Source organism: Monomorium pharaonis, chromosome 6 (genome assembly GCF_013373865.1).
Source record: "Monomorium pharaonis isolate MP-MQ-018 chromosome 6, ASM1337386v2, whole genome shotgun sequence".
NCBI lineage: Eukaryota > Metazoa > Arthropoda > Insecta > Hymenoptera > Formicidae > Monomorium > Monomorium pharaonis.
Genome location: NC_050472.1, coordinates 6902123 through 6927055, shown reverse-complemented (window position 1 = coordinate 6927055; position 24933 = coordinate 6902123). Strand labels below are relative to the sequence as shown.

Here is a 24933-nt window from a genome sequence, read left to right as displayed (position 1 = left end):
ACAGTTTCCGGGCATCAGAAAGAGAGAGAGAGAGAGAGAGGGGAGGGGGGGGGGAAGGAGATGCGCGAGCGTGGCGCCACGGATTCGTCCGGAAAGTAAAGCGCGGATCGTCAGCGGAGCCACCGTGGACCTCCAACGGTGACGACTGACTGGAGGAGTGTAACGGTCTTCGAATGCAACAGCGAGAATCGAAGACGAGCGGTTACCGTTGCGCGATCCACAAACTCTCTCGGGGAGCCCCGGCCAGATATCTCCATGCGCGCCTCCGGAGTCTCTCTTTCTCTCTTTCTCGACGGCGGCGGAGAAGTCGTGTGCCCCGCGCGGCCGTATGTTTGCTTTCCATCGCCCGTTCTCGTTCCTTTGTCTGTGTCCGCCTTCGTTACGCGCCATCGTGACCGCACACGAACGGCTGCCGCTGATGATCTGAATACAGCTTGTACACGGCTGCTCATCACGAGAGAGTACAGTAAAGCTCCATTCGTCGGGGGATAATAGAGGCACGCCGGGTCGAATAACAGAATTCCTATTATATGAGCGGCCGTGCGCGCGACTCGAGATGAATGCGCGCTATTTAATTGGGTCAAGTGCGCGATCGCGGGGGAAAACGAGGACATTTTCAATGGGAAGCGCGCGAAGAAAAAGTCCCCTCCCCATCTTCGATAATCTATACGTCCTCCGCCATATGGTTCGCACTGGACAGGATACAGCGACCGCTGTTGCCGCCGCCGCTGCTTCGCGAGTTACAATCTGCGGGGCAATTGAACGTAAAATACACACGTGACACGTTTGCATACTTCCTAGTAGCAAAAAACATCGGCGCAACATTGAGAAGTAAAAGAAAGACGTTATTGTCAATATTGGACCAATATTGTAAAGTGTACGCTTCGTCCTATTCAGCCGATTTGTCTAAGCGGCAATATTGGTTCAATATTGATTCAGCATCGGGCCAATATTGAACCAATCGATTTTTCATATTGGACATTAATTGCATTCTAATTTGGGGCCAATATTTTATGACCAATGTTGGCGTTACATTGGGAAACATTGGAAAAACATTGACCAATTCGTTCCCAATATAACCAATATTTAGCCAATATTAGCCAATACATTGCCAATGTATTTTGCTACTAGGACTCACACGGCACATTTCCTCTTTTTCTTGTTCGAATGTAGCTCTCTCATTATGCTCTGTGAACCGCGCGCGATGTCCGGAATCGACGCACGCGTGCACAGTTCTCGCGAGTTACGAGAGATGGGAGCGCGAGAGAGGACCGCCCCCTCTCCCTCCCCTCCCACCGATTGGATTCGGTGAATATTCCCTCTGTTCGTCGGCGTTACGCGGATACCGTTGGCCGTGCCACAAATTCCGGGGAATGGGATATTTCTCACTCGGACTCCGCGATGCGCAACGTGCTATCTCATGTGGCATCGCTCCCCCCCCTCCCCCGCTTCCTTCTCGTGTGCGATAACGCCACTTAGCGCGGAGTCCCGAAGCCGTTAACTCGCGCACGACGCGTCAAAAATGAACGGCGGCGTCCACTTTTTTACATTTCCGTGGTTGCGCAAGCTCTCGTCTCGTCCCTTGAAACTCGAAGAGAGAAAGTCCGACTTGCCGTTTAGCCAATTTGATCGCCGCGAATTAGCGTGAATCAAGCTGTTATCCAAGACTATTTCTTCCGTTGAATCCGAACCCTCTCTGTTATCCGGCTGAACGATCGTGCGGATGCCGAATTAACGCCGCCTGCCACGCCGTGGGCGATTATCGGGTGTCAGGTAACGCGGGACACTCGCCTCGCAACGGAGGCCTGACGCGAATCGAGGTTTTAAATTAAACTACTACCCGCTGCGGTACTCGGATTTAGAAAATGAAACGGCGATGAGTCAACGTTTCATTATAAACGTCGTAGACGTGACGCGAATGCCCGAACGACGAGACCGAAGCGATTTTCTAATCGGAATTCACGGGCACGCTATAGGAGATTCATTATTCATGCGGATACGAGATACGAAATACAAGAAATCCACGCGTGAATTCTTATATAACGGTATCGAATTTCAAAAACGTACAAATCCAATATCAAGCTACATCATAATTTGCTGTATTTGCCATGTCGAAGTGTTTGCCGACCCGTTGGTTTCATCTGCATCTAACGCGTGGAAATATCTGATTAATAAATTAGGAATAAATTGGAAATCTGTAGGTTCATCTGTGGAAAGGTGCTACTTATGATTGAATCTATCAATGTTGTAAACTAAAAAATATTAAAATAAAAAAATTTTTGATTGATATGATTAAAATGGATTTTGTATGTATTTCTTGTTAAAATAACCTAAATATTTTATTTTTTTAAGTAAAAACACTTTTTATCTTTTCAATTAAGATATATGAATAAAAATGAGTTTCAGCTTTCGCTATCGTACTCTTTGTGTATTAAATATATAAATGGATTTTATATACTTTTTTTCTCGTTCTTATTCTGAAAAGGAAAGTTGTACTCTCATTAAAAAAAATCCGTACGTTACATAAATCTGAAATATATGTTCAATTTCTTTAGCTGAAAAATGAGCAAGTCAAAATTCTTCTAAAACAATTACGAGATGATTAATTCCTTAATGAAGGTTGTAGCATTTTAACTATAAAATATCGAATTTAATTATAACAAAAAATTCTATTTGGTATCGTTAAAACGCTTTCCAACACAGACATCTTTTGTTGGTATAATCAGAACATTTTTCTCAACACTGTTGCACTTTTCTTTAAACATCTATTACATTATTATTCACAGAAACGTGTGAATATGGTTGTACATGCAGATGTATAAATGTGTCACCAGAGCATTAAGCTGGGATTCATACATTGACAAAAATGTTTTAATTATATTAGAAATTGCATAAAATATATGTAACATATTGATAAAAATTCCCAATTATATCGATTAAATTTCTGATTATCTGAATAAAGTAGAATGTTTTAATAAATTTATATGTTTCTCATTGAATCTATCAGATTTTCAATTAATGTGCAACTAGATTATTCTCAGGTAGGTTTGTTCAACTCAAATGGACGAAGATCTATGAAGATCAATCATTCTTGCAGAAATGTTTAAGGTATATACGCAAAATGAGTACTTGCGAATTCCTTCGAAACAACCTGTTGCTCCGGACGACTGCGCTTCCGCCAATTTGCTCAAATATCAGCGATCAGGGTGATAATCAAGAGGCTGTAGACTGATATCTGTGGTCGATTCGCGGCCATCGTTTCAGCGCGTTCAAGCGCGAGTCGTCTTTGTCACCGATCGAGTCCCGACCATAATCTATTCACAACAGCCCAGCTGTTCCCCATCTTCCGCGTTCATTATTCTCGCCAGGAGAGGAATGCAGAGTACGCCGCACGCCCGTCATCTCTCTCTCTCTCTCTCTCTCTCAATATCAATAAGAAGACGCAGCAAAGAATTCCTCTACCTGGGTCGTGGCGGATGAGCTGAAATCGTGACGACGGACGGCCAGTTTCACCGTCGAGCAAACGACTCGCGTGATTCGCGAGATAAAAAAAAAAGATTCTGTGGTCTCGAGGACCGCTAAGCACAAGGCGGACGAACGTGTGGGCAGTCATTCGGCTGGAAACTCCGCGAGAGATTGCCGTCTAACCGGGTCAAAGGCATGTAACGTGTGTATATACATATATATAACACACCTTGTGTGTGTGTATATATATATATATATATATATATATATATATATATATATATATATATATATATACACACAAGGTGAATCCGAGTAGTTTGAACGTATTCATGGAAAGATAGATGGAACGTAAAAGTCCACCATAATTTTGGAATATCTTCAATGATAGTCGAGATATTATTTTTTTTAATTGTACGAATAAGAGTTAGCGCTTTCCTCGGCGCGCTCTATATTATGATTTTATTTAAAAACCAAAAGTATTTACGATAATTACGTCATTCCTTATAATAAAAGAGTGCCAAAAAGTGACGCACGGGTGTATCTAAAACACATTATTATTATATTATCACTTTTGTGAATCGATTGAAACCAAACTAAAACTACTATTATCTAAAGCCTTTAATCAGTTCAACATCGCGTCGATATCTGTTATTAGTTTAGAAAAATAAGCGATTTGTCATCTTACTCACTTCGTCATTTTACCCCCCTTCTTTCCCTTATCTGTTGAGTCTGTGTGTGTGTGTGTCCGTGTGTGCGTGTCTCTTGATGTGTTATGTGTGTTGCCCTAGATAGTGCACTCTGCAATGAGCGGGCACTGTCTATGCTAGTTTTTTACGGCAACAATATCTTATTTTTAGTTGCACAGTTATACCTAGTACTGACTCTTATTGGCAATATATTTTTTTAAATATTTTTGAAATTATAGAGCCCTATAACTACTCTTATCAATATCTTATCTGTATCATGATATTATTTAGATAATTATTATCTTTAATTGCTATATATAAAAGGAAAATGAAAAATCTTTTGACAGACGTGTGCGTACATAAACACATTTCGCACTGATATTTTTGAAGATAGTGACACAATCAACCGCCTTTTTATTTGGATTCTAGTTTAGTTTGATCATACATTTTTATACGCTAACTCTTTTATAGTTGAAGGATTCCGTACTGAATCGTTCCTGTACATAAAAAGTGAATACAAATAAGAATAAAAAGAATAAAAATAAAAGGAGACGGAAGATAAATACTTAAATTTTAGAAGAGGTATGTCAAAAAGCATCAAATTAATAATTTACATATCTAATAATGTTTGTGCGTATATACGTATCTCTTTCTATGTGTGTAAACTTTTAAATTTAAAAAATTTCCGAAATAAATATTTTTGTTAAACTCCTACTCCAATATTTGTGTTTGTTGCTTGAATCAAAGTGTATATAGTTCAGGCTGGTTTCCACTTGGCCGACAATATAAATGCGCGACCACTGCTGCACTGTGTTATAGTACTTACATAATAATGATAGATCTACATGTACGCGAAATACTAATAACACTCCAGTGCGGGGATATAATCCACGTTTTTGAAGGTAATCTTTTTCCTTTTATATTGTATATAAACATTTCTTATAATTGAGACTATTGTGTACATTTTCATAATCACAAACCTATGTGCGCAATTTATATGAGCTAAGAATTAAATTAATAGAAAAATTACATTCATTACTAAGATCCGATGTAGACCGTTGGACGATCTACTTAATTTATTGATATGTTTAATATTTTTTATAATTATTATTTGATAAATAAGCACAAGGTAGCTGTTATATTTTTATTTATGTGTAATTTTCGATTTTTTAGACAATGATATTGATTATGAAGCTTTTATGCTTCTCACAGAATCAGATCTTCGAACTTTAATACCGTCATCTCTGGGAAAAAGAGTAAAAATTTTAAATTATATACAAAAGGTAAGAATTTTTTTAAGATAGAAGTAAATATTAAAGATAGAAGAGATATTATATTTATATTAAAAGAGATATAAGTATTATTGCATAAGTCCATTTTTCCTTGAGTATTAACATTTTGGTTTAATGAACAGAGATTGCTTAAGATACCAACAAAAAAATTTGTTCTACACAATTTGCAATTAGTTCACTGAATCTAATTTTCATGATAATATTACAAATATTTCTAGTTTCCCAAAAGTCAAGAAGTTTCGAGCTTTCAAGAACCGAGTACTTCACAAGTTAATACAAATAAAACTGTGAAACCAAGTGTTATGGCAAACGAGAAAAATCGGTAAGTTTTGAAGAATAGACTTTTATTATATATCTATTTGAATTTTAGTAATCAATACAATGCTGTTTCAAAATATCAAGACGATTTCATTCGTTTGATTTATTCGAAACGTTATACGTATGTACATTTATAAAAGTTACGTAAAATGTTTTAGCTAATATATATTTAAAACTCATATTTTTGTGTATAAACTTTTATATAATTAATGTTTCACACCATTTTGATAGCACTATTTCGCAAAATCTTATTTATTTCGTTTTTCAATAACGCGTATAATAAAATATTTCATAACACTAACGATGATTTGCATATTAATTCACGATTTGCATATTAATTTATCTTCTCATCTATAATAGAATATGATACAAAGTATAATTAAACCATCTTTTCGTTTTTAGATCCATTAAGCCTAAATTAGAGGAAACAGGATCCGGTAATAGAAACATGGAAATCAGTGAAAAGTGTATTTCTCTGGATTCTAGCGACCAATTATTATCAAAAATAAAAACAACGGAAAAAAGAAAGAAAGAGCCTACAGTAAAAAACATGATAAAACGAAAAATATGGCAGCAAGAATTTTCATGGCTGGCAATCAAGAGTGATATATTTTTTTGTAAAATTTGCCAAAAATCTTTTAAAGTAGAAGGACGAATACATTTAAAACGACATGAGGATGGAAAGTTACATAAAAAAAGACTTGGTTTTCCAACTGAAGCTCCAAACATTGTGACAAAACATAGCTCGAAAATAAAGACAGAAGCCAAAAATTCAATTCTTTTAAAATTGCTGGAGTTTTTAGTCGAACATGATCTGCCATTTACATTATTAGAACATTTGATAGAATTATTGTCCTCAGTCTGTTCAGATTCAAAAAATTCCAAGCAGATTACTTGGAGTAGAGCAATGGGACAAGAGTTTATTGATAATTTAGAGGCTAAAAGTCTAAATAAAACAGTTGAAAAACTAAAGACTGCAAAATTTTCATTAATAATTGATGAGACAATTATCAACACTAGCAAATGTTTAGTGATTATTGGCCGATATTTTGACGACGACACAAGCAAAGTACAAGAGCAGTTCTTGGGATTATCAAAAGTATCCACTTGTACAGCTGCTGCATTGTATACATCCATAATTAAATTTCTCACGTTGAACAATATTCCGCAAAAAAATATGATTGGGTTAGCAGCCGATAATGTATCGGTTATGATGGGAAATTTAAGCAAAGTGCAAACAAAATTCAGAGAAGTATTACCGTACTTATTTGTGATAGGTTGTACATGTCACTCTTTTTACTTGTGTGCATCTGCAGCTTATTCAAAGCTACCGGAAAACATTAAGGATCTTGTGCAAGAGATCTATTCATATTTCTCTCACAGTTGTAAGCGTTTAGAACAATTTGCTGAGTATCAAAAAATTGCGAATCTTGTACCCCATCGATTGCTGCATCCGAGTCAAACACGATGGTTATCGTTGGAATCTGTCTTTAATACAATGTTAATACAATGGAAAGCTTTAATTCAATTTTTCGAAATTGACTCGAACAAAGACAATTTGCAGTCTGCGACTGTGATTCTTAAAGCGTTGCAAAATCCAATTAACCAATTATATCTACAGCTCCTCTCTTACATTCTTGGTTTGTTAAATTCACTCAATCAATGTGAATCTCAAAATAGGGAAACGTTGTTCTACTCTATGCTCGAACGAGTAACTAATGTATATAAAAAATTACTGAAAAGTTATTTAAATAATGAATATGTTTCAAACACACGAACACACTTGATTGATCCCGAGAATAAGCAAGAGTACAAGCCCATTGAGCAATTAAACTTCGGAGATCAGACTTCGGAGAAACTAACTATTTTGTCTTCTGACGATGTTATATTTTTTAAAGTGAAAGCTCGTAATTTCTACATAGAGCTTTGCAAAGAAATAAGACGTCGTATTGAATTTAATGATCCAGTACTGCCAGCATTATCAGTTTTAAATCCTAAAACTGCACTTTCTGGTACTAAGTCAATAAGATGGCTGACGTACTGCTTTCCAAATCTTGTTCGTGAAAATACACTCGAAAAACTGAATGCGGAATGGAAATTACTACCCAAAATAACCAACTACCCAAACATCAACCTTAGTTTTGAAGAATTCATCAATTGGCTTGGCGACATAAAGAATCAGACAGGAAATGTAATGTTTCCGACTTTACATCGGTTTATAAAAGATATCGCGTGTTTGCCTCACAGTAGCATAGCAGCTGAACGGATTTTTTTCCAATTACATTTGATAACAAAACAATGATTCAAAACAAGCTCGAAGTTGTAACGTGTAATGCCTTACTTCTCACTAAAGAACTTTTTCATACAAAAGTCTGGTACGAGTCAAGTCTCGACAGCATTTTACTTTCAAAAAATGCAAGGGATATAGATTCAGAAAGTGATGAGGCCTAATTCTAAAAGCGATACACATACACGCACACAATGTGCCTACATACAATTTTAAAGAACTAAAGTAATGTAAGGGAATATTGGCACGCAAAAAAATATAATAAAAATAAAATAAATAACATAAACAAATAATATACATAATGTACATGTAAATAAATGTCAAAAATATTTTTAATATAAAAAATTAATAAAGTTACAAACCTCTGAATGTTTAAACTGTACCTACAGTAAAGATGTTTGTTAATCCAAAATGTATAAAACTAGCACAATAATATAATTATAATTATATTGTGTGTGTGTGTGTGTGTGCTGATCCTTGCGCGGTATGCAATATCACCAGCGAGCGGATCATTCCACACTTTTCCGGTGCGGCCGTCTCACCGAGATCGGCGGGTATCGGGTATCCTTATCGTATCACACACCGACCTGTAGTCAACGGGCATAACGTGATTCGTGCCACGTCCGTAGTTGCCGGAATCGATTATCCTCGACGAGCCGTAAACGCGGATCGCTTATCGCAAATCGCATTTCAGATATCAGGATTCGCGACCGAGCGAGACTCCCCGATCTTGTACGATATAATTTATGGGCCTCTCCGTCGCGGCTGTCGGCGCGGATTAGTTCAGCAACGTTCCCGGATGTGCGTTAAAGACGCGTCCATTTTTCCCGGAGTTACGTCTTGACGTAATTCGTGAGAGAGTCGCGAGTGTCCGTGTCCGAGGCAGGGGAAAGGGGGGGGGGAGGGAGGGAAAGAAGGAGGGCGTCCCTTCTTTTATTTGTAGCCCTGAAAAATCAGTCGACCCGAACCGACCATTCGGAATGAGATTCCTGTCCCCGCGTTTCACGCGCATCCCGATAATATATCTCCACCGCGGCGTCGATGACCCCCTTTCACGTCGTGTGTCTCGTTCCCCCGTACCGTTAATCGATCAATTTGCAAAGCGCACGTTTCGATCGGCGCTTCTATCTCTTTCTCTCTCTCTCTCTCCTGCGCCGCCGTGTAGCCGGGCACGTTGTCTGGCTTGCCAGATTGCACGACCTGATCCCGCGTGCGCGCGGGGCCCGCTGATTATTACGTGTCCGCCTAATAGCCCCGAGCGAGCGAGCGAGGGTTCGATATTGATGACCCACTAGCACGGTTTATTATCCGCTACGAGGCGCAGCGGCGATTAGTTCCTTTGGCGAGTCGACCAAATGACGTTTCCACGAGCCGCGTGGTGTGCCATATGCATCCTTCGCGCGCGCGCACGTATTGTACGTGTGATTTGCGTTTATTTGTATGCATGCATGTGTGTGCGTGTGTGTGTGTGAAGCAGGCATTTTACAGACTGGTGGAGCGATAGAGCACCGTAACACCGGAGATATGGACAATGGACACGGAGGAGCTTTAAGAGTTTTACGCGTAAAGTAATTCGTTTCAGGAGTAATACGAACGGCGAAGGAATAGCCGGATGAATTAACCGGATAAATTAGCATTCGCCAGTTTGGCCGGCGGACTTTACGGTGAGCGGAATGACGATGACGACGACGACGACGACGACGGCCCGTGCAACGAACGAGAAGTCCGACATCGGCCCCCCGAGGTTCTCGTGCGTGTCCGTTTCCGTTTTCAGTAGCACACCAACCGGCGTATACGTCGAATTGCACTTTGCGCTACGCGGAACAGTCGCGTGTGTTATTTTTAAAGCGCGCGAGGGCAATTAGTATTTAAGCGAAAAGCGCATCGGCCAGTGAGAAGAAACGGCCAGAGATAAGACGAAATTATTACGGTCCGAGTTAATTCTACGGGATACCCACACACACACACACACACACACACACACAGGCAGACACATATGTAAGCGGTGCATTGCGTTGCGTTGCGTTGCGTCGGGTATCTCGCCAGGAAGTGACTCTGAAACGTGCTGAGCGCTTTAATAACGAGCGTCGAACTGTCGCCGTACACTGTTCGGGTTCGTTCGCACCGTCTTACGCGGGAGAGCCTTGACCCGACACACACCGGCCTCGCATGTGCGCGCTCGAGGTTCACGATCCGCGCGGGATTACCATCGCGCCACCGCCGCCGTCATTGTTAAGCGGACGGAGGGAGGGAAGAGAAGGGAATTCACTCGCGAATTCATTTGCGCCAACCGTTATGCCAACTCCTTAGAAAAGGACGACGCCGCCGCATCCGCGCGATGCATCATCACCGCGGGACCAGGGATGACATATCTGCCTCCGACGCGAGGCGAAGCGTTTAAGCCGATTAAGATTAACGGTGCGAGGGGCGCGGGTGCGATTGTCTCCGAGATTGAATTTTCATAAAGCAATAAGCCGAGAGAGTGGGCAGAGCCATTTACGGATTACCGATAAATCCGAGGATGATGATGATGATGATGATGATGATGATGTTGATGCTCTCGTCACGCGCGGAAGATCGAGGTCTCCTAATACAAGATTGCCGAGATAAGAGTATCGCATTGAAATCCCAGTCGTTGGGTCCATATTCCACTTCTGTCGGAATTACTCGTCCGGAAACGAGTGTGGTGCGATCATTCCCGCGATAGTTTATTATTCCCAATACGTTTCGCGTGCCACTGCGGGGAGCTAATTTCAAGCTACGCTCGGGTATCTATATGCGATACTTCCTGCAGAGCCAGATGGACGAGCACCTGCGTAGAGAGACGTAGGTAGTCAACCGAGATGTAACCTGCTCGAACGACGCAACGCCTCGCCGCCGGCCGGTGCGTTCCGGGCGCGCTTCTTTTTACGGTTATTGGTCCCATTCCACGGGCCTGCCCGTGAGGAGCACGTGAGGTTGAGCACGTGTGAGAGAAGCCCTTCCCCCTCGTCTTTTTGCCGGCGAGGAGTCAAAAATACACGCCAGGAAATCTCAAAATTATGAATAAGGAAAGAAAGAGGCGCTCCGGCGCCTATACCTGTAATTTCCTTAATAAGACAGGATATCTCTTCTTCAAGGTGCAACAAGATGTAGGCAAGAAGTAAACGGCGATTTCCTTCCGCCGATAACGCAAAGTCGTCTTTTTGAGCGAGAGCTCGGAATCGCGCGCGATCACGCTACAAGGTGGAGCACGGCCGCTTTGACTCGCCACCACCTCGAGAGGAGAGGTAACGGGGGAGAGGGGGGGGGGGAGTGAAAAATCATATGAAATCACACACGGCGTACGCTCGGCCGCGTATCGTTCTGTTTGCGCGAGAGTGGCGGCTGGAGACGGGGAAGGAGCGTGTGCGAGCTAAACGGAGTCTTGGTCAGGGCCGTTGGCAGCCCGGGGTCAACGGCCAGGCGGCGCCTGGCGAGGATCCTCCACGTCGAGCTCGAGCGCGAGAGATAGTGGGGCAGGTCGCGCTTGCAACGACGTCGGGGGGGGGGAGGGGAGGGGGGAAAAAGGAAAACGAAGGTATGGTATATAGAGGGAGGCGAACGAAAAACACACTCGGATGCGCGAGAAACCGTTCTTGCCGCCCCCTTCGGAGACGCGTCTCCCGAGCGAAATCCTCCTTGACGAGATAAACGATTCGCGAATAGACCTCAAACGCGCGTGAGCAAAGCCTGCGAAATTAATCTTCCGCGCGACGTGGCGTAATGACGTCCGTGTATATTTGCATCCCGGCGTGGAGGAGGATTATTATTATTATTATTGTCGCATTTGCGCGCGCGGTTCCGCGTGTACTTCATTTGCGAATATTAAGCCTCTGTTCTTTTTGACGCGAATTTTTTTCACGCGTTGAAGAGAAAAAGAGGAGAGACGTAACCACGCAAGTCATCCAGCTGAATAGAACGGACCTACTGTTTCTTCCCATGCGCGAAGAGAATTTTCTCTCGCATACGTAATCTCCTTTGATTTATTAACATCCATCGCGATAAAGTATAAAATGTGTTTGCTTAAATTTTACAAAATTTTCGCGAAATGTCACGTGGTTTCGCGACCGCTATATAATTTCGAGGATAAATTCCGAGGAAAAAAAACAAGTTCCCCCTAGGCACCGTTGTTTCGTATTTCTCAACTGATATGTAAACGAAATCGCAACAAGTGAAAACTCACGGGCTTCGCCCGTAACCCACTTCCTCTCATTTAATCCGCCGTTTCATTGCCGGCGTAATGACATCTTTGAGAGCCTTTAATCGCAAGACTCACGTTTCCCCCTTCCACGGCCGGTATCACCCCATAAAGATGCGACTTTGTTGGACGAACGATCGTCGTCGACTCATCGTAAAGCTGATTAAAAAAAAATCCCTTTTGCGAGCGTCATCAAAGCGCGGGGAAAGATGTTATACGCGCGCAAGGATTAAAGGGATATCCTCGTCTCTCCTTAATACTTAAGGCCGAACGCAGTTATGAATCTCGCCGCGGCGATAAGGCAAAAACCGATCGGTGGTTGGCGCTCTGATCGAAGCGTCGTTCAAGCGACGACGATGACGAGGAAAAGAGGAGCGAGCTGGTCACGCCGCGGTGATTTTGCACCTGGGGGGGAAGGGGGGGACGAGGTAGTTTGTCCCAGAGGATCCTCCCTTTCCTCGTTTAAATTGTCTATTGTCGCGATCTCTCGTGTACGCTAATGGGATTTTGATACTGGGTGCCCCCACGTGGCGATGTACACGGCGATGTTCCGTGAAACCGATACCGTGCAAGTGCATCGAACGGCCAGCGATCGCATCGCTCAAGCGCGCGCACTACGCGAAGGTCGCTCGCGGTGCAACATTGGACGGAATTGCAGGGAATCATTCGGGGCAGTCGGCCAATAAAACCGAGCGCTACTATTGCGAGGCAAATGGGGTTCTCTAAAGACGTTATACGATCGCGGAGCAAAGCGTAATAACCGGAGTAAATTGAGGCGTACTAATAAGCGCACGGTAGCGAAAAAAAAGAAGAAACCACGGGGGAGAACGCGAAAGATCCAAGTATCAATAAGATGGTTGCGGAATAAAAGGGAGTAGTTATATTGCACGAATTACGATGCGCTAATAATTAAAGGGGAGCTGAATCAACTTAATATAAATATACGCTACGATGATAGGAGTTACTTTTCGAAAGAGCGTAGTGATGAAAATCTGGATACAGCGACAGGACATTGATTTATGTATATTATAAATATGGAATAAATTAGCGTGTACACAACTAGACATTTATCTTCTATCGTCGTCCATTTTTAATTTCACGAGCGATATTTCGCGCTGAGTAGTTAAGCATGAATTTTATGGTTGGAGTCACTAGTAGAATCTAAATTATATAAGAAAACACTGCGTTGTAAGAAGTTACTAATTAGTGAACCTAGTAATTACATATACCAGCATAATAACAGTTTTTTAATCAGTAACTTGCAAAGCATTTGACGATAACCCGGCAGCAAAATGTGAGAAGTGAATGTGGTACGCGATCAAAATTGCTACGCGTAACGAGACTAGTTGGAAAATGTGTCTAGCAATTTTCATCCTCCCCTAGAGATTTAATCACAAGCTGCGAATATACTACGCGTGGATAATTAAAACGCATTTCGTGAGTAATTAAAGCACATTTCATAAGTAGCTGCAGCTACATAAAACTACGCAATGAGAGTAAATTTATAATTACAAGTGGCCCAAGTTCACACATCGTTCTATTGTATATAATTTTAATCTCAGATTGTTCCAATAAAATTGTTCTTTCTGCTGAATATATTATTCATCATAAACTTATTACTATATGTATATATTACAAACAGTATAAAAAAATAAAAATGTGGCTACAACTAGTCTTATTAATTATGCTGGACGTTCCTATTAACTTCTATTATTAGCTCTTAAAGATTACTCTGAAAAAAAAAACATTTTTGTTCTGAGAATACCATTATTTTCAAAACTATTAAAATATAAAAAAAGAATTATGTTAAATATTTTCTTGCATGAAGAAATTTTATATACACAGTTTCATCCAAAAAATATATTCAATAATTTTTATAAATTGAGAGAAGAAAGTTATTATCAAAAATTATATTGTGCTCCTTTGATAACTATTATAATATTAAAATAATAAAAATATAATATATTGTAAGTTCAAGATTATCGAATTCTTTGAAGAATTAAATTGCTGACAAGTAATTAAAACAATAATTGTAAAATAAAACATGTTAATTATAATTTGATATTAATTTTTTCTCCGCGTGAGCCACAAAAAAATCTCACAACTTCTTCCTTCGCATGGAATGCCGGAGCGGTGCAAAGCAGCAAAATTTAGATACTCTCGTCACGTCGCTCGCACACGTGTAACATAAACGTCTGCATAATTCATCGGATTCCCAGCCCACGTGTGTGATTCTTGAGCGAATGTTACAACTACTTTGAAAATAGTAAATGTTAAATCTATACGTATTATATGACAAATGTCTTCATCTTCACATTCTTTTGGCAATATTAAATAGAGGGAAAAAATGAAAGCGTACATCCATATACTTGGAATTATAAAAGAGAGACCTCATTAAACAATGTTATAAATATAAATATAAATGATACTAAAGAGAGCGCTGTACTACTTCCAGAAACCAATGATTCATAAACTTCGTGGAAGAATCTCTCTGTAGCGCGGTGGGTATCGGAAGACGTTACGCTTCCCTGGCGTTGAACTCTCCGGATCGAGAACTGCGTCGTCGCTAAGAGTACAGCTGACGATAAAATTCTCGCGGCACAATTGCTCAGCAAACAAATAAGTAGAGTTTAACGAGATTTTACTAACTGTTGCTATATCCAGCTATAACGTTTCAGATTTATTTATTCATACGCTTTATTTTCTCGATCACAAATCATAGAAATTCATTTGTAGTAATGTTTTAAGTACCCGAAGTACCTTTTAATAATCTACATAAAAAACGTTACGTTCTCGATTCTGCAAGCAAGTGTCCGACTCAAGTTGGAGGTCGATGGTCTGGCCCGATACCCGAATGAGTAACCAAAGGTACCAGCATGAACATTCGAGACACGTAGAACGAAATTGGACGCTTATCTTGAAAGTTCGTTTTTTTTTTTAAACTACGCTTATTCCCTGCTGAGCGCAGACATCGCACGGCTTTGTTAGATCGTAAGGTTCGGAAGAGCATTGAAAAATGTTGAATAAAATTGCAGATGAGGCCCGACGTAGAAACGATCGTATTGCGGCATCAAAGTCTCCTGTTATAGGCGTCCATTTTTCCTCGCGATCAACTAAGAATAATCTCTTCGACCTTGAAGGGCTATTCCATTCGCGGCATCAAACTCTCTCTCCCTCCCTCTCTCTCTCTCTCTCTCTCTCTCTCTCTCTCTCTCTCTCTCTCTTTCTCCCCCCTCTCTCATTCGTTACGCGAGCGCGGGGTTAATCCATGAACGCGCGAGGCAAATCAACGCCACGAACGAGACCGAGAATTGAGCGGCGCGTACGCGTCACACGCCGCTTAAGAGAAATGAGTTTCGTTTTCGCGCCCCCAGCTGCAGCGCGCACTTCGTCTGGCATTTTAAAGAAACCTAACGTGTATGGCTGGTATGTAACAATAACCCTTTGAAGCGCTGTGGTCACATCGTATAACCGCATCTCGTAGACGCCTACAAGGGACACTAATAAAAATTAACAGTACTCCTTTCCGCTAGGAAATACAAGTGCGAAGCGTCGCAGAAAACGCGTCTGTTATCGAATGTTAAGAGAGATTTCAGCGATTATCATTAAGATATACGCGAGCCCGGCGATGGAGGATGCATCTTTGCACAAGAGGATTAATCACCTCATCCTTGAGAGACACGAGAGGACCTTCTCTCTTTCTCTCTCAGGGCGTAGCTCGTGCGCTTTTGTAACGTCCGCATGCTATTACGTCCGCGCGGTTGCTCAACAGCTACGGCCCTGACTTTGAACCGAGGAGTTCACTCTTTCTCTCTCTCTCTCTCTCTCTCTCTCTCTCACCGTGGGAATGGCGGCTGCCGAGAAGCGCCGGCGATCGACGAGGAACTCATATTTTACATAGACGAGAGGCTCTCATACCCGCGTCAGAAGCGAAACGTTTTACTTCCGATATTGTCTGCAAAGGGCAGTCCTACTTTCGTCGAGCGCAAGTTACGCGTTACTGCTCTTCCCTCCTCTCTTTTCCAATGCACTGCGAGAGCGTAAGATAATTCTCCACTGACTGCTATATACGGGATATATCGGTACGCCGCATCGCGCAATTCGAGGTCGATCGACTCGACGAACGTTCACCTAAGGCACCGCCGAGGAGGACCTTCGCCGTGAACTTCTGCACGTTCTCTCTCTTTCTCTCTCTCTCTCTCTCTCTCTATCTTTATCTCTCTCTCTCTCTTTCTCAGCAGCACGCGCGCCTTTTCGATCACCTTTCGATATCCCGCGGGACCGAGAAAGAAAGAAAGAGAGAAAGAGATAGATAGATAGGTAGATGGAATCGTTAAGCGATCCTCTGCAGCGGCGATCCTTCGCAAAGACGTCTCGCATCCAACGAACCCGGTTTGGTCGTTGACACTTTTTACTCACGTACGTCGAGGTGCCTCTCATCGGCCGTGCCTTCCGCGCGACGAACGAGACGCGACACTTTTCGCACCAGTGTCGGAACACCAGTGTTAGCACTGCAAAATCCCACGTACCTTAGCTGGCTATCCACTTCGATCCCTAGACTTCACCCCGGTCTCTAATCACTCGATAGTTCTAATCACTGGTACCGGTTTGTTTTTTTTCCAAGAACTTGGCCCGCGGAAATTCAAGTGTCCCTCTGTCTCTTTCTCTCTTTCTCTCTCTCTCACGAGCGAGCGAGAGTTGGCGGAGATACCGGCGATAATCGATGGCGATCTCTCCGCCAAAGTTTCTCGACACCGGGCCGATCACACGCGACTTCAGCACTCGACGTAAAGGCGAAAAAAAAAAGAGACGCTCCTGTTGGCTGGACTGTCGGCACGGCTCTGTCTTCGAGGCAGCGCATCCGCCTGACTTTATAAACCGAGCGGGTCGAGTGGTGGTCGCGGCTGCTTGCCGGCTATAACTGGAGAACGATTGGAGAACGCCGGTTAAAGGCGCCCGCGGATTGGCCGCGGAACTAGCGGTACCGAGCGGCTCCGTCCCGGGGGATCGCGAGACTGCCTCCGCGCCAGAGCCGCGATGCTTCCATGCGTCGTCTCTCTTCCTACGGCCCGGCTAGTTACCCGGCGTAATTAGGGAACAGTGACATTTTACCGTTTCTCCCTCCCCCCCTTTCCCCCTCGCTCTGTCCTGTTCCGCGTAGTCCAAGGCCCTCCTCCCCCTACCCCTCGATCGTTCGTTATCGGTGGACCGATACGCGAAGAAAGAAAAATTTGCGCGTCAGGCATATGGATTAAGCGTATTGACAGTGGAAGTGTGACACGAACACGAAGTTGATTTTAAATTATAATGCCGGTAAAGTGCTCTTCGCATTTTTTTTTTCAGGGTAATAAAGATAGAAAGGAGATAAAGTAGAAACGAATTAAAACAACAAGTTAAACCCTGAGAGTTTAACTATCCCTCTTTGTTCCTGTTTTGCATTTAATTAAAGCCTCTCCCTTTAATTGTCTCCGCCCCCTGAGATAAATATTGCAGTTAGCATGTTTGCCGGATCTTAATGGTTTGTGCATTATGACGAACAGTTTTCAGAAAGCTTGAATGACACCGTGGATGACATATCGATTAGCCATAATGACACTTGCTTATAATTATGATAATACTTTTTATTGTTCATTAATGCCACGTTTAACACGACGAATAGCTCATCTCATGCATTACCTCCAATCACGACATGCAGCGTACAAGAAACGATTCGCATTAATGTAAATCCGACGTTAAATAAACGTAAACGTGGCCGGTAAGCCACTGTCGGTGCCGCAAACGTGTAATTTCAAGCATCGAGCTAAAGAGCGACGCAGAGTTCAAGACAGTATACGGGGTACCAACCGGCGATTTTTGTGAGGCGTCACGAGAGAGAGGATCGAGATGCTAGATCGTAACTTTGGCATCTATGCAGCACCGTAAACATAATGGCGGTCGCCGCGGACCGTCAGCCGTGAAACTGTTATCCACGAACTTGAGCGATGCGAAGGAGCCAATAGCTTCAGATGGAATGCCAGCATTCGACCGACATAACAATCCATTCTCTCAGAATCTCAGAGTCGACGTAATTTTCGCTAATAAACTTCCCAAACTCTAAGCTATGTAATACGTCAGTGTATATATGTATGTATATACATACACTCTTAGAAATTGTCGTTAGATTGACATAAAACTTTTGTGATCTACACTTTATATCATTTATAAGTTCTTTTTTTAAAAAATTAATATTATAATTTTTTAAAATAATATCAAACCTTTTATGTAATAACGGAAATTTCTCTCTATTTTCTGTAAACTTTATAATTTCAAAGTTGAAAAATATTTTATAATTAGCTTTTATAAAAAAAATTTGTTTATTAATTCAAAAAATCATGAAATTAAGCTTTTAAAGAAAGCATTTATAAAACCTACATTAATATAATTTTTTGGTTATTTTTATATAATCAAATATAATATATATTATTAAATAGTGTTTCATCAAACTACACATTTCAAAGTAAAAAAAAACACCATATTTTCAATTTTATATTTTAATTTAGAAACAGAATATCGTGTGGTCAAAACAAAAAGACTGATCTAAAATTTTAGCTTTTTTCTTTTATAAATGTTCTTACGACTTTTTTTTACGAAAATACTAGTTTTTTGAGATACTAGAAAATTGCAAGCGCTTCTAAACTTACAAACGGTACATAATCTGTTGTATATTGAATATACGTATTTATATTCATAAAACAAATTATTAGCATTTAAGAATGTAACTTTAAGTGTCGGTTATTCGTGGAAGAATAATGTATATTTAAAAGATAGAAAATCGTGTTATATATTTATTTATATGTAGAAACCGAGCTTGTCCTTTCAGATTAACATTGTCTCGTTTATGCCATTGATCTAATTAATAGCAGGACGATCTGAATTTACGAGCCATCATTGAGCGACACATCTGGTTCACCAGAACATACACCATTCCGATCGTCGGGAATAAATAGCCAATCGTTAACCGGATATTTATATCGCCGTGCAAGAGTTACGAACATTATGAGCGATATCAATAACACGCAAGAGATCGATTTTTATAAATAAAAGGAAGCACCGCATCGCTTCGCCGCGCGCCTCACGATCGTTCCGAACGGTCTCGCTGTTAAAAGCGGTCGATTTCATGCTCGAAATAACTGTGAAGCCTGATATCAATCGAGAAAGCGCTCGCCGCTAATACCGCCATAAAACTATGCCATATGTTGTTGCTCAATGTTGTTACGATTAAGATTAAACCCGGGTAAATTTAATTGAAACTGAAGCCTCATTAACTTCCACAACGATGCAATCGTCGTATCTCGGGGGGCGCACGTAAAGGATTCTCGGTCTTTAGGATTCCCCGCAATGAAATCCGCAAGGAAATAGCCTTCGTTACGTTTCAACGTTCATGCAACGTAGACGCTCGCGTGTATATATTGAATAATTTTCACTTACGTATCGATTAATTGGACGAACGAAATTACGATGCGTTTGACGAAGCTAAATATAGTCTCGTGGCTATACTTGCGGGGCGGTGCGCTTTGAGGATGTTGTTAAAAACAAGGAAACCCTGTGAACAATATCGCAGACTCGTTACCCCGTTGCCCACAGAATTCTTTTTTTCTAAGAAAAACCCGAGGAGCAAATTGAAGATTCTCGCTCTAATGCCAGTCGTTATACACACGCAAGCATCGTTACCGGCGTTCGCGCGGGAATTGTCAAAGGAAAATTCCCTCCTCCGAGGGAAACGCGAGTTCATCAACGTTTCCACGGGAGGTCGGCCCCCACATTCACCCGGGACGCCCGTTCTAATTGCCTAAGCAGGACAAAAAGTTAATGACGCGGATTTTAAGGAAAAGATCTCACGAAGACGCAAGATAAATATCAATTCACTTTTATTCCCCGTGCGGAAAAGTATCGCATGGGACGCGAAATGAACACGTTGCAGCGAGGTAAAGGGGCAACGTGATGAACGCACCTCCGCCATAATAGATCCGCGTGAAGTTCATGTCATTCATAAAAAAAGAAATGTAAGTGCGTCACTGCCACTGTGTGAAAAGAAGTGAATGGCACTTTCGTCGGCGAACAAATCGGGTTACAATGAAGAGCACGTAGCCAAGGCGGTTCAACCGACGGCGGTTACCGCTAACCTTGGATAGCTACCATCGTTGATTATTCAACGGGTCTCTGTTCTGCGTACCGTCACTGGGCTCTTCGTTTTGTCCTCTCCCTTCCCCCCGTGCCGCCCGCCCTCCCGTCCGTCCGTCCGTCCGTCCGTCCGCCCGCCCGCCCGCCTTCCAACTTAGAAGGTTCTGTTTGTTTCTTCTTTCTTTTGTTTCTATCTCGGCTCTTTTCGCTTAGGCCTAGGTATATAATAGTAGATGCTGTGCTGACTGTGTAACCATTAGAGGCAGAATCCCTTTACGGCTGATCCCTTCCTAGTAGTGATTTTCGTATTATTCCCTTTCTCTTCTTCTCGGGTATTCGTACTCGGCTCTCTTCGCTAACGAGTCTTCGCGGTGATTCTCAGCGAAGATCATACCCCGAGATGTACTTAAATGGCAAAGAGCATTGTCGAAAGCAATTTGTACAAATGATAAAATCATATCGTTACGCTTGGAATCCGGGAATTGCTTCCGATGTACTTCGGTTACGAAATTAATTGGAAAATTGAATTTAACACAGAAATAATCAATTTGACGAAGTTTAGCGAAGCTCTTTTTGATCCATGCAAATCGACTCGATGGCCCGACTGGACAATCGCGCGACCTAGGACGAGTTACACGGCCGCCAGCGCGGGCATCGACCATGAAGAGAAACGTATAATACACCGGACAACCGAAATCAGCAGCAAGGTTGGTCAGTCTAAGTGCCTAACTGTAGAATTTTATGCTCGGTGATCTAATGCGCACATTAGCGGCGATGTCCATATGGTACTATGCAAATGGGCGTTCCTATAAATCAAGTTAGGTGTCTAACTGTAGAGCTTTATGGTTTGCTAGTCCCGCTCAAGAATGGGCGCGTATGCGCCCGTTTCCGCGTTCAGATTCGCCGATTCGCTATTTTATCTCTTAACACTTAAAACGACGTAAATGCGCATATGGGTCATCTCACGCAAGCCTTTTGATTACGATAATAATCGTATATAAGCCACTTAACTGTCCCAGCGCGTTTTGGCGACGCAAGACACATATCTCTTCTAGCTTGCTATACAATTTTCGCGAGCCGCGATCGTAAAACCTCCTCGCGCGGCGCGGTTTTAGTCCCCACGTACGGAATCGGACAATGAAATGCCGAAGAAGAGGCGCGCGGAATCACGACGGAACTACGGGATGCAATAAACTACGACTACCGTTTTCGCGAAGCTTGCGCCATAAATATTGCAACGGTACAGAGAAAATGTATAACACTGTTGTTAACGATGTAATGAATGTGCGTGGCTTGTCGTAGGGGCGTTTGACTCGAACGGGCAAAAGAAGCTACGACCGTTAGAGCGTAGCTGAAATTACCCTTTCGCACAAAATCCGCGAGAGCGTTTGCAGTTCCTCAACTAAAACTTCCTATTTTATGCAACCATAAGATCCGCATCGAGATCCGTGTCAAAGGTGCACAGGACGAGGGTTGTGGGTCACGCATTTCTCCAAGGAAAACACACGGAGGATTTTCTTTGTACAAATTATCGTAGCGAATATTGCTCTCTTTTCTCCTCTTTCTCGTATATGCACTTGGTATTATCTTATCCCTCGATGCTCGCGCGGTGGCGTGCAAGTAGACCCTTTCGGCCGGAGCGATAAACTATATTAATAGCTCATTGTGCAATTGCATCTTTAAGACGGCCATATACGAATACAAAGCCGCGTTTACCTGCACGCGACCATTATATCTAGCCGCGCGAAAGTGTTACGCGCATTTACTTCGGCGAAAGGGATCAGGCGGCCGTGTTACGTCTTTCTCAGCATCGTTCCCTCGGCGGTGTCGACGAGGTGCCGATCGTGCGAAGTTATTCCGCATCGGCGAACGGCAGGCCGAGAGAGGCGTCTAACTGTGGCGTGTGTTCGGGTATTACTCTTTACGAGTCTGCCGCGTGTGCGTGGGCGTGGAAAACGCGGCTGATCAGGCGTGCGGGGGTCACGAAAGGAGCGTGTGTGTGCAGGGGGTCGTCGCGGGGTCAACTAACTGCCTAACTGTGGTGCCCGTCGGGATTTTACGATCGTTTGTCTACCAGGCGACCGCACTTGACGGGGCGACCTTCCCTCCTCCGCGAGTTTCCCCGATCCTCGATTAATTATGCGCTGCGCAATCGCGCGGAGTGAAGATGTGTGTGGATGTAGACTGATGCGTTCTATCAAACGCATTTGTATCCTTCGCCTCGCACATGCGTCCGCTTCAAAAGCGAAACACTACGTTTACGCGTTGTTAGCGTTAGAAGATATTAGAGACGCGCGTTGCTCCTCTCATCGCGGCAGCGGCGCACCGCAGTCGTTAGACGTATTACGGCAAAAACTGCATAATACTCGCGAAGCGTCACCTTGAGCGGGTGCACCGTAGCGCGAGTGCAACAGCCCCGATCTCCGCCACGCTCGTTAAGATCGAAGACGTTACACCATTGTTGTTAGAACTCCGGGTATATACATTTGATTCGCTTGATCGTTCGTTACGCGGCCGACGTGCTACATTGAGGAAGCGAGGAGTCAAGAAGAAACGAAGAAGCCGAAGGGACCCTTCAGTCACGGTTCCGCGATCCGCGAGACGCTTTAATCCTCAAATACTCACGCACCGCGAGGCGCGAGATTCACCCGCGACGTCTCGGCCATCGGTTGCAGAATGTGATCTCGAGTTATTACATTCATTGTGTCTACTTATCCGCTTCTTATCCGCCATTTTTTTTTTTTTGCAATTTATGTTGCCGCTGCTGCTTCTTACCGGTAATACCGGTGCAGTTTAACGATATACGGAAGCGATACAACTTGAATTCGAACTAGATGTTTATCGAGTAAATGATGATAGTGTAACCCGGCGCATTTGGTTTATTTGCAACTGTAATTAAAGCAAAACTTGTAAGAAACTTCTTCCCGGAGAGGATTATAAAATTATTACAACGTTCGGTATGGTTTGATACAAAATTATAATAAAGTTCTAAATGACTCGCGCGGATGGTGAAATTCTGAAAGGAAATTCTCTCTGTGCCTGACGCTTATCCTCTACAGCCGAAACTTAAGAAGAGATCGAGCTAACTAAATTTATCATAGTTTGATAAAAAAGAACAATCTGATCTAATGAGACGTCTCTAGCTAGATGAGGTGTCCGTCGAATACCTTCATTCGAGCGCCTTCTATCGTCTTGACGTCTATAACAGGATAGATGTGCACACAGCCTGATCAGGAGTTACGGCTGATTAACTAGAGTGTCTAGCGAGGTAATAAAGTCGCCCTGCCTTGGAATGGGTCTAACTAATACGATTTATCGCGCGCCGGGTTCGCGTTTGGAATTATTAGAGAGCACTTCTAGATCATCGCGCTACGAGAACAGGAACCACGGCGATAATTGAATTTTCAGGGGGCTATTTCGCGTTTTGACTGGTCGCCTCGGCGCCGAGAAAAATCTCTTAGTTTGCACAAATTAATTAACATTAAGGTAATCTTTTTATTTTCACGCGGCGCAAAATTCGGTCGCGGTCGGCGCGAGGCTGCATCGCCGACTGATAGAAAACGGGACGCAAAAAGGAGCGTTGCCGCAAGAAGTGTTCCCGGAAGTGTTGCGAGCCGCCAGATGCCTTGGCCGCGTAATCGAGTAATCGAATATAACATCGCGGTCCGATAACAATCGATCACCGTTAAACCATATACCCACCTGCCAAGCCTGAATTCTCACGCTCGCGCGCACCTAGGCACATAGACGAGAAGGACGTTGGACGCGATAGAACGCGTCTGCGCGTTCTTTCGCTAATGGGGGGAGAGCCGCGAATAATCGAAAGGAGCGACGTCGGCGTGCTTCCTATCGCGGCGAGGAGGACTTTTTGCCGGTTCGAGTCAAGACGATTCGTTCCGCGCCGCCGCGAATCGCGTTCCATGCCTGTCGTTCCAGGACGCTCGGAAAAAGAATGCCGTACCTCTGTACGAATGGCACGAGCGTCGATCGGGTCCGCGATGCGAGGCTGACGACGCGACGACTCGCTCGACCGACCGACCGACCCCCTTTATGGTCAATGAAATTGGGCTGAGACTGTCGACGGCGGCGGCGGCAGCGCTTTTCGGTATTCGTGATTGGATTCGCTCGATGTGTCCCGACACCGTTAGAAAACAGGGACACCTCACGAAATCGTAGACACGAAAGGTCTTCGCAACGGGAATCTCCCGGTGTTGAGTGTGGGATCCCGGAAAGAAAGCCGCTAAAAAGAAGGTAGAATTCGCTGCTGCTGATATATATAACTCGCGTTATATATATAATTTACGCACATTCCATAGGCGACTGTTTCGCAACTCTATTCCGCGTTTATTGTCACACGCAGTTCGCAAAGGAAGCGTGGAGCTACCGCATGTAGGCTCTGAAGCCTGTAACTATGTACTGTTACTGCCAATAAAGATTAGAAGATTAGAATTAGAAGATTAAAATGGGAATTATTCGTATTTTACGGATGCAAAATATCCGTGA

At 43.0% G+C, this 24933-nt stretch overlaps 1 protein-coding gene across 2 annotated transcripts; it reads left to right on the top strand.

Moving 5' to 3' along the window:
• The first annotated feature begins 3958 nt into the window (after nt 1-3958).
• Nucleotides 3959-8433, top strand: LOC105830195. Of its 2 annotated transcripts, none has more exons than XM_036288375.1 (5): nt 3959-4736; nt 4911-5056; nt 5328-5437; nt 5665-5768; nt 6167-8433. In XM_036288375.1, the coding sequence occupies exons 2-5, from the start codon at nt 4987-4989 to the stop codon at nt 8064-8066; spliced, it is 2184 nt and encodes a 727-aa protein (XP_036144268.1). In that variant the 5' UTR covers nt 3959-4736; nt 4911-4986; the 3' UTR covers nt 8067-8433. The 2 variants fall into 2 exon arrangements, with proteins under 2 accessions (XP_036144268.1, XP_012524830.1); XM_012669376.3 differs by having other exon boundaries at nt 4902-5056.
• The last annotated feature ends 16500 nt before the right edge of the window (nt 8434-24933 follow it).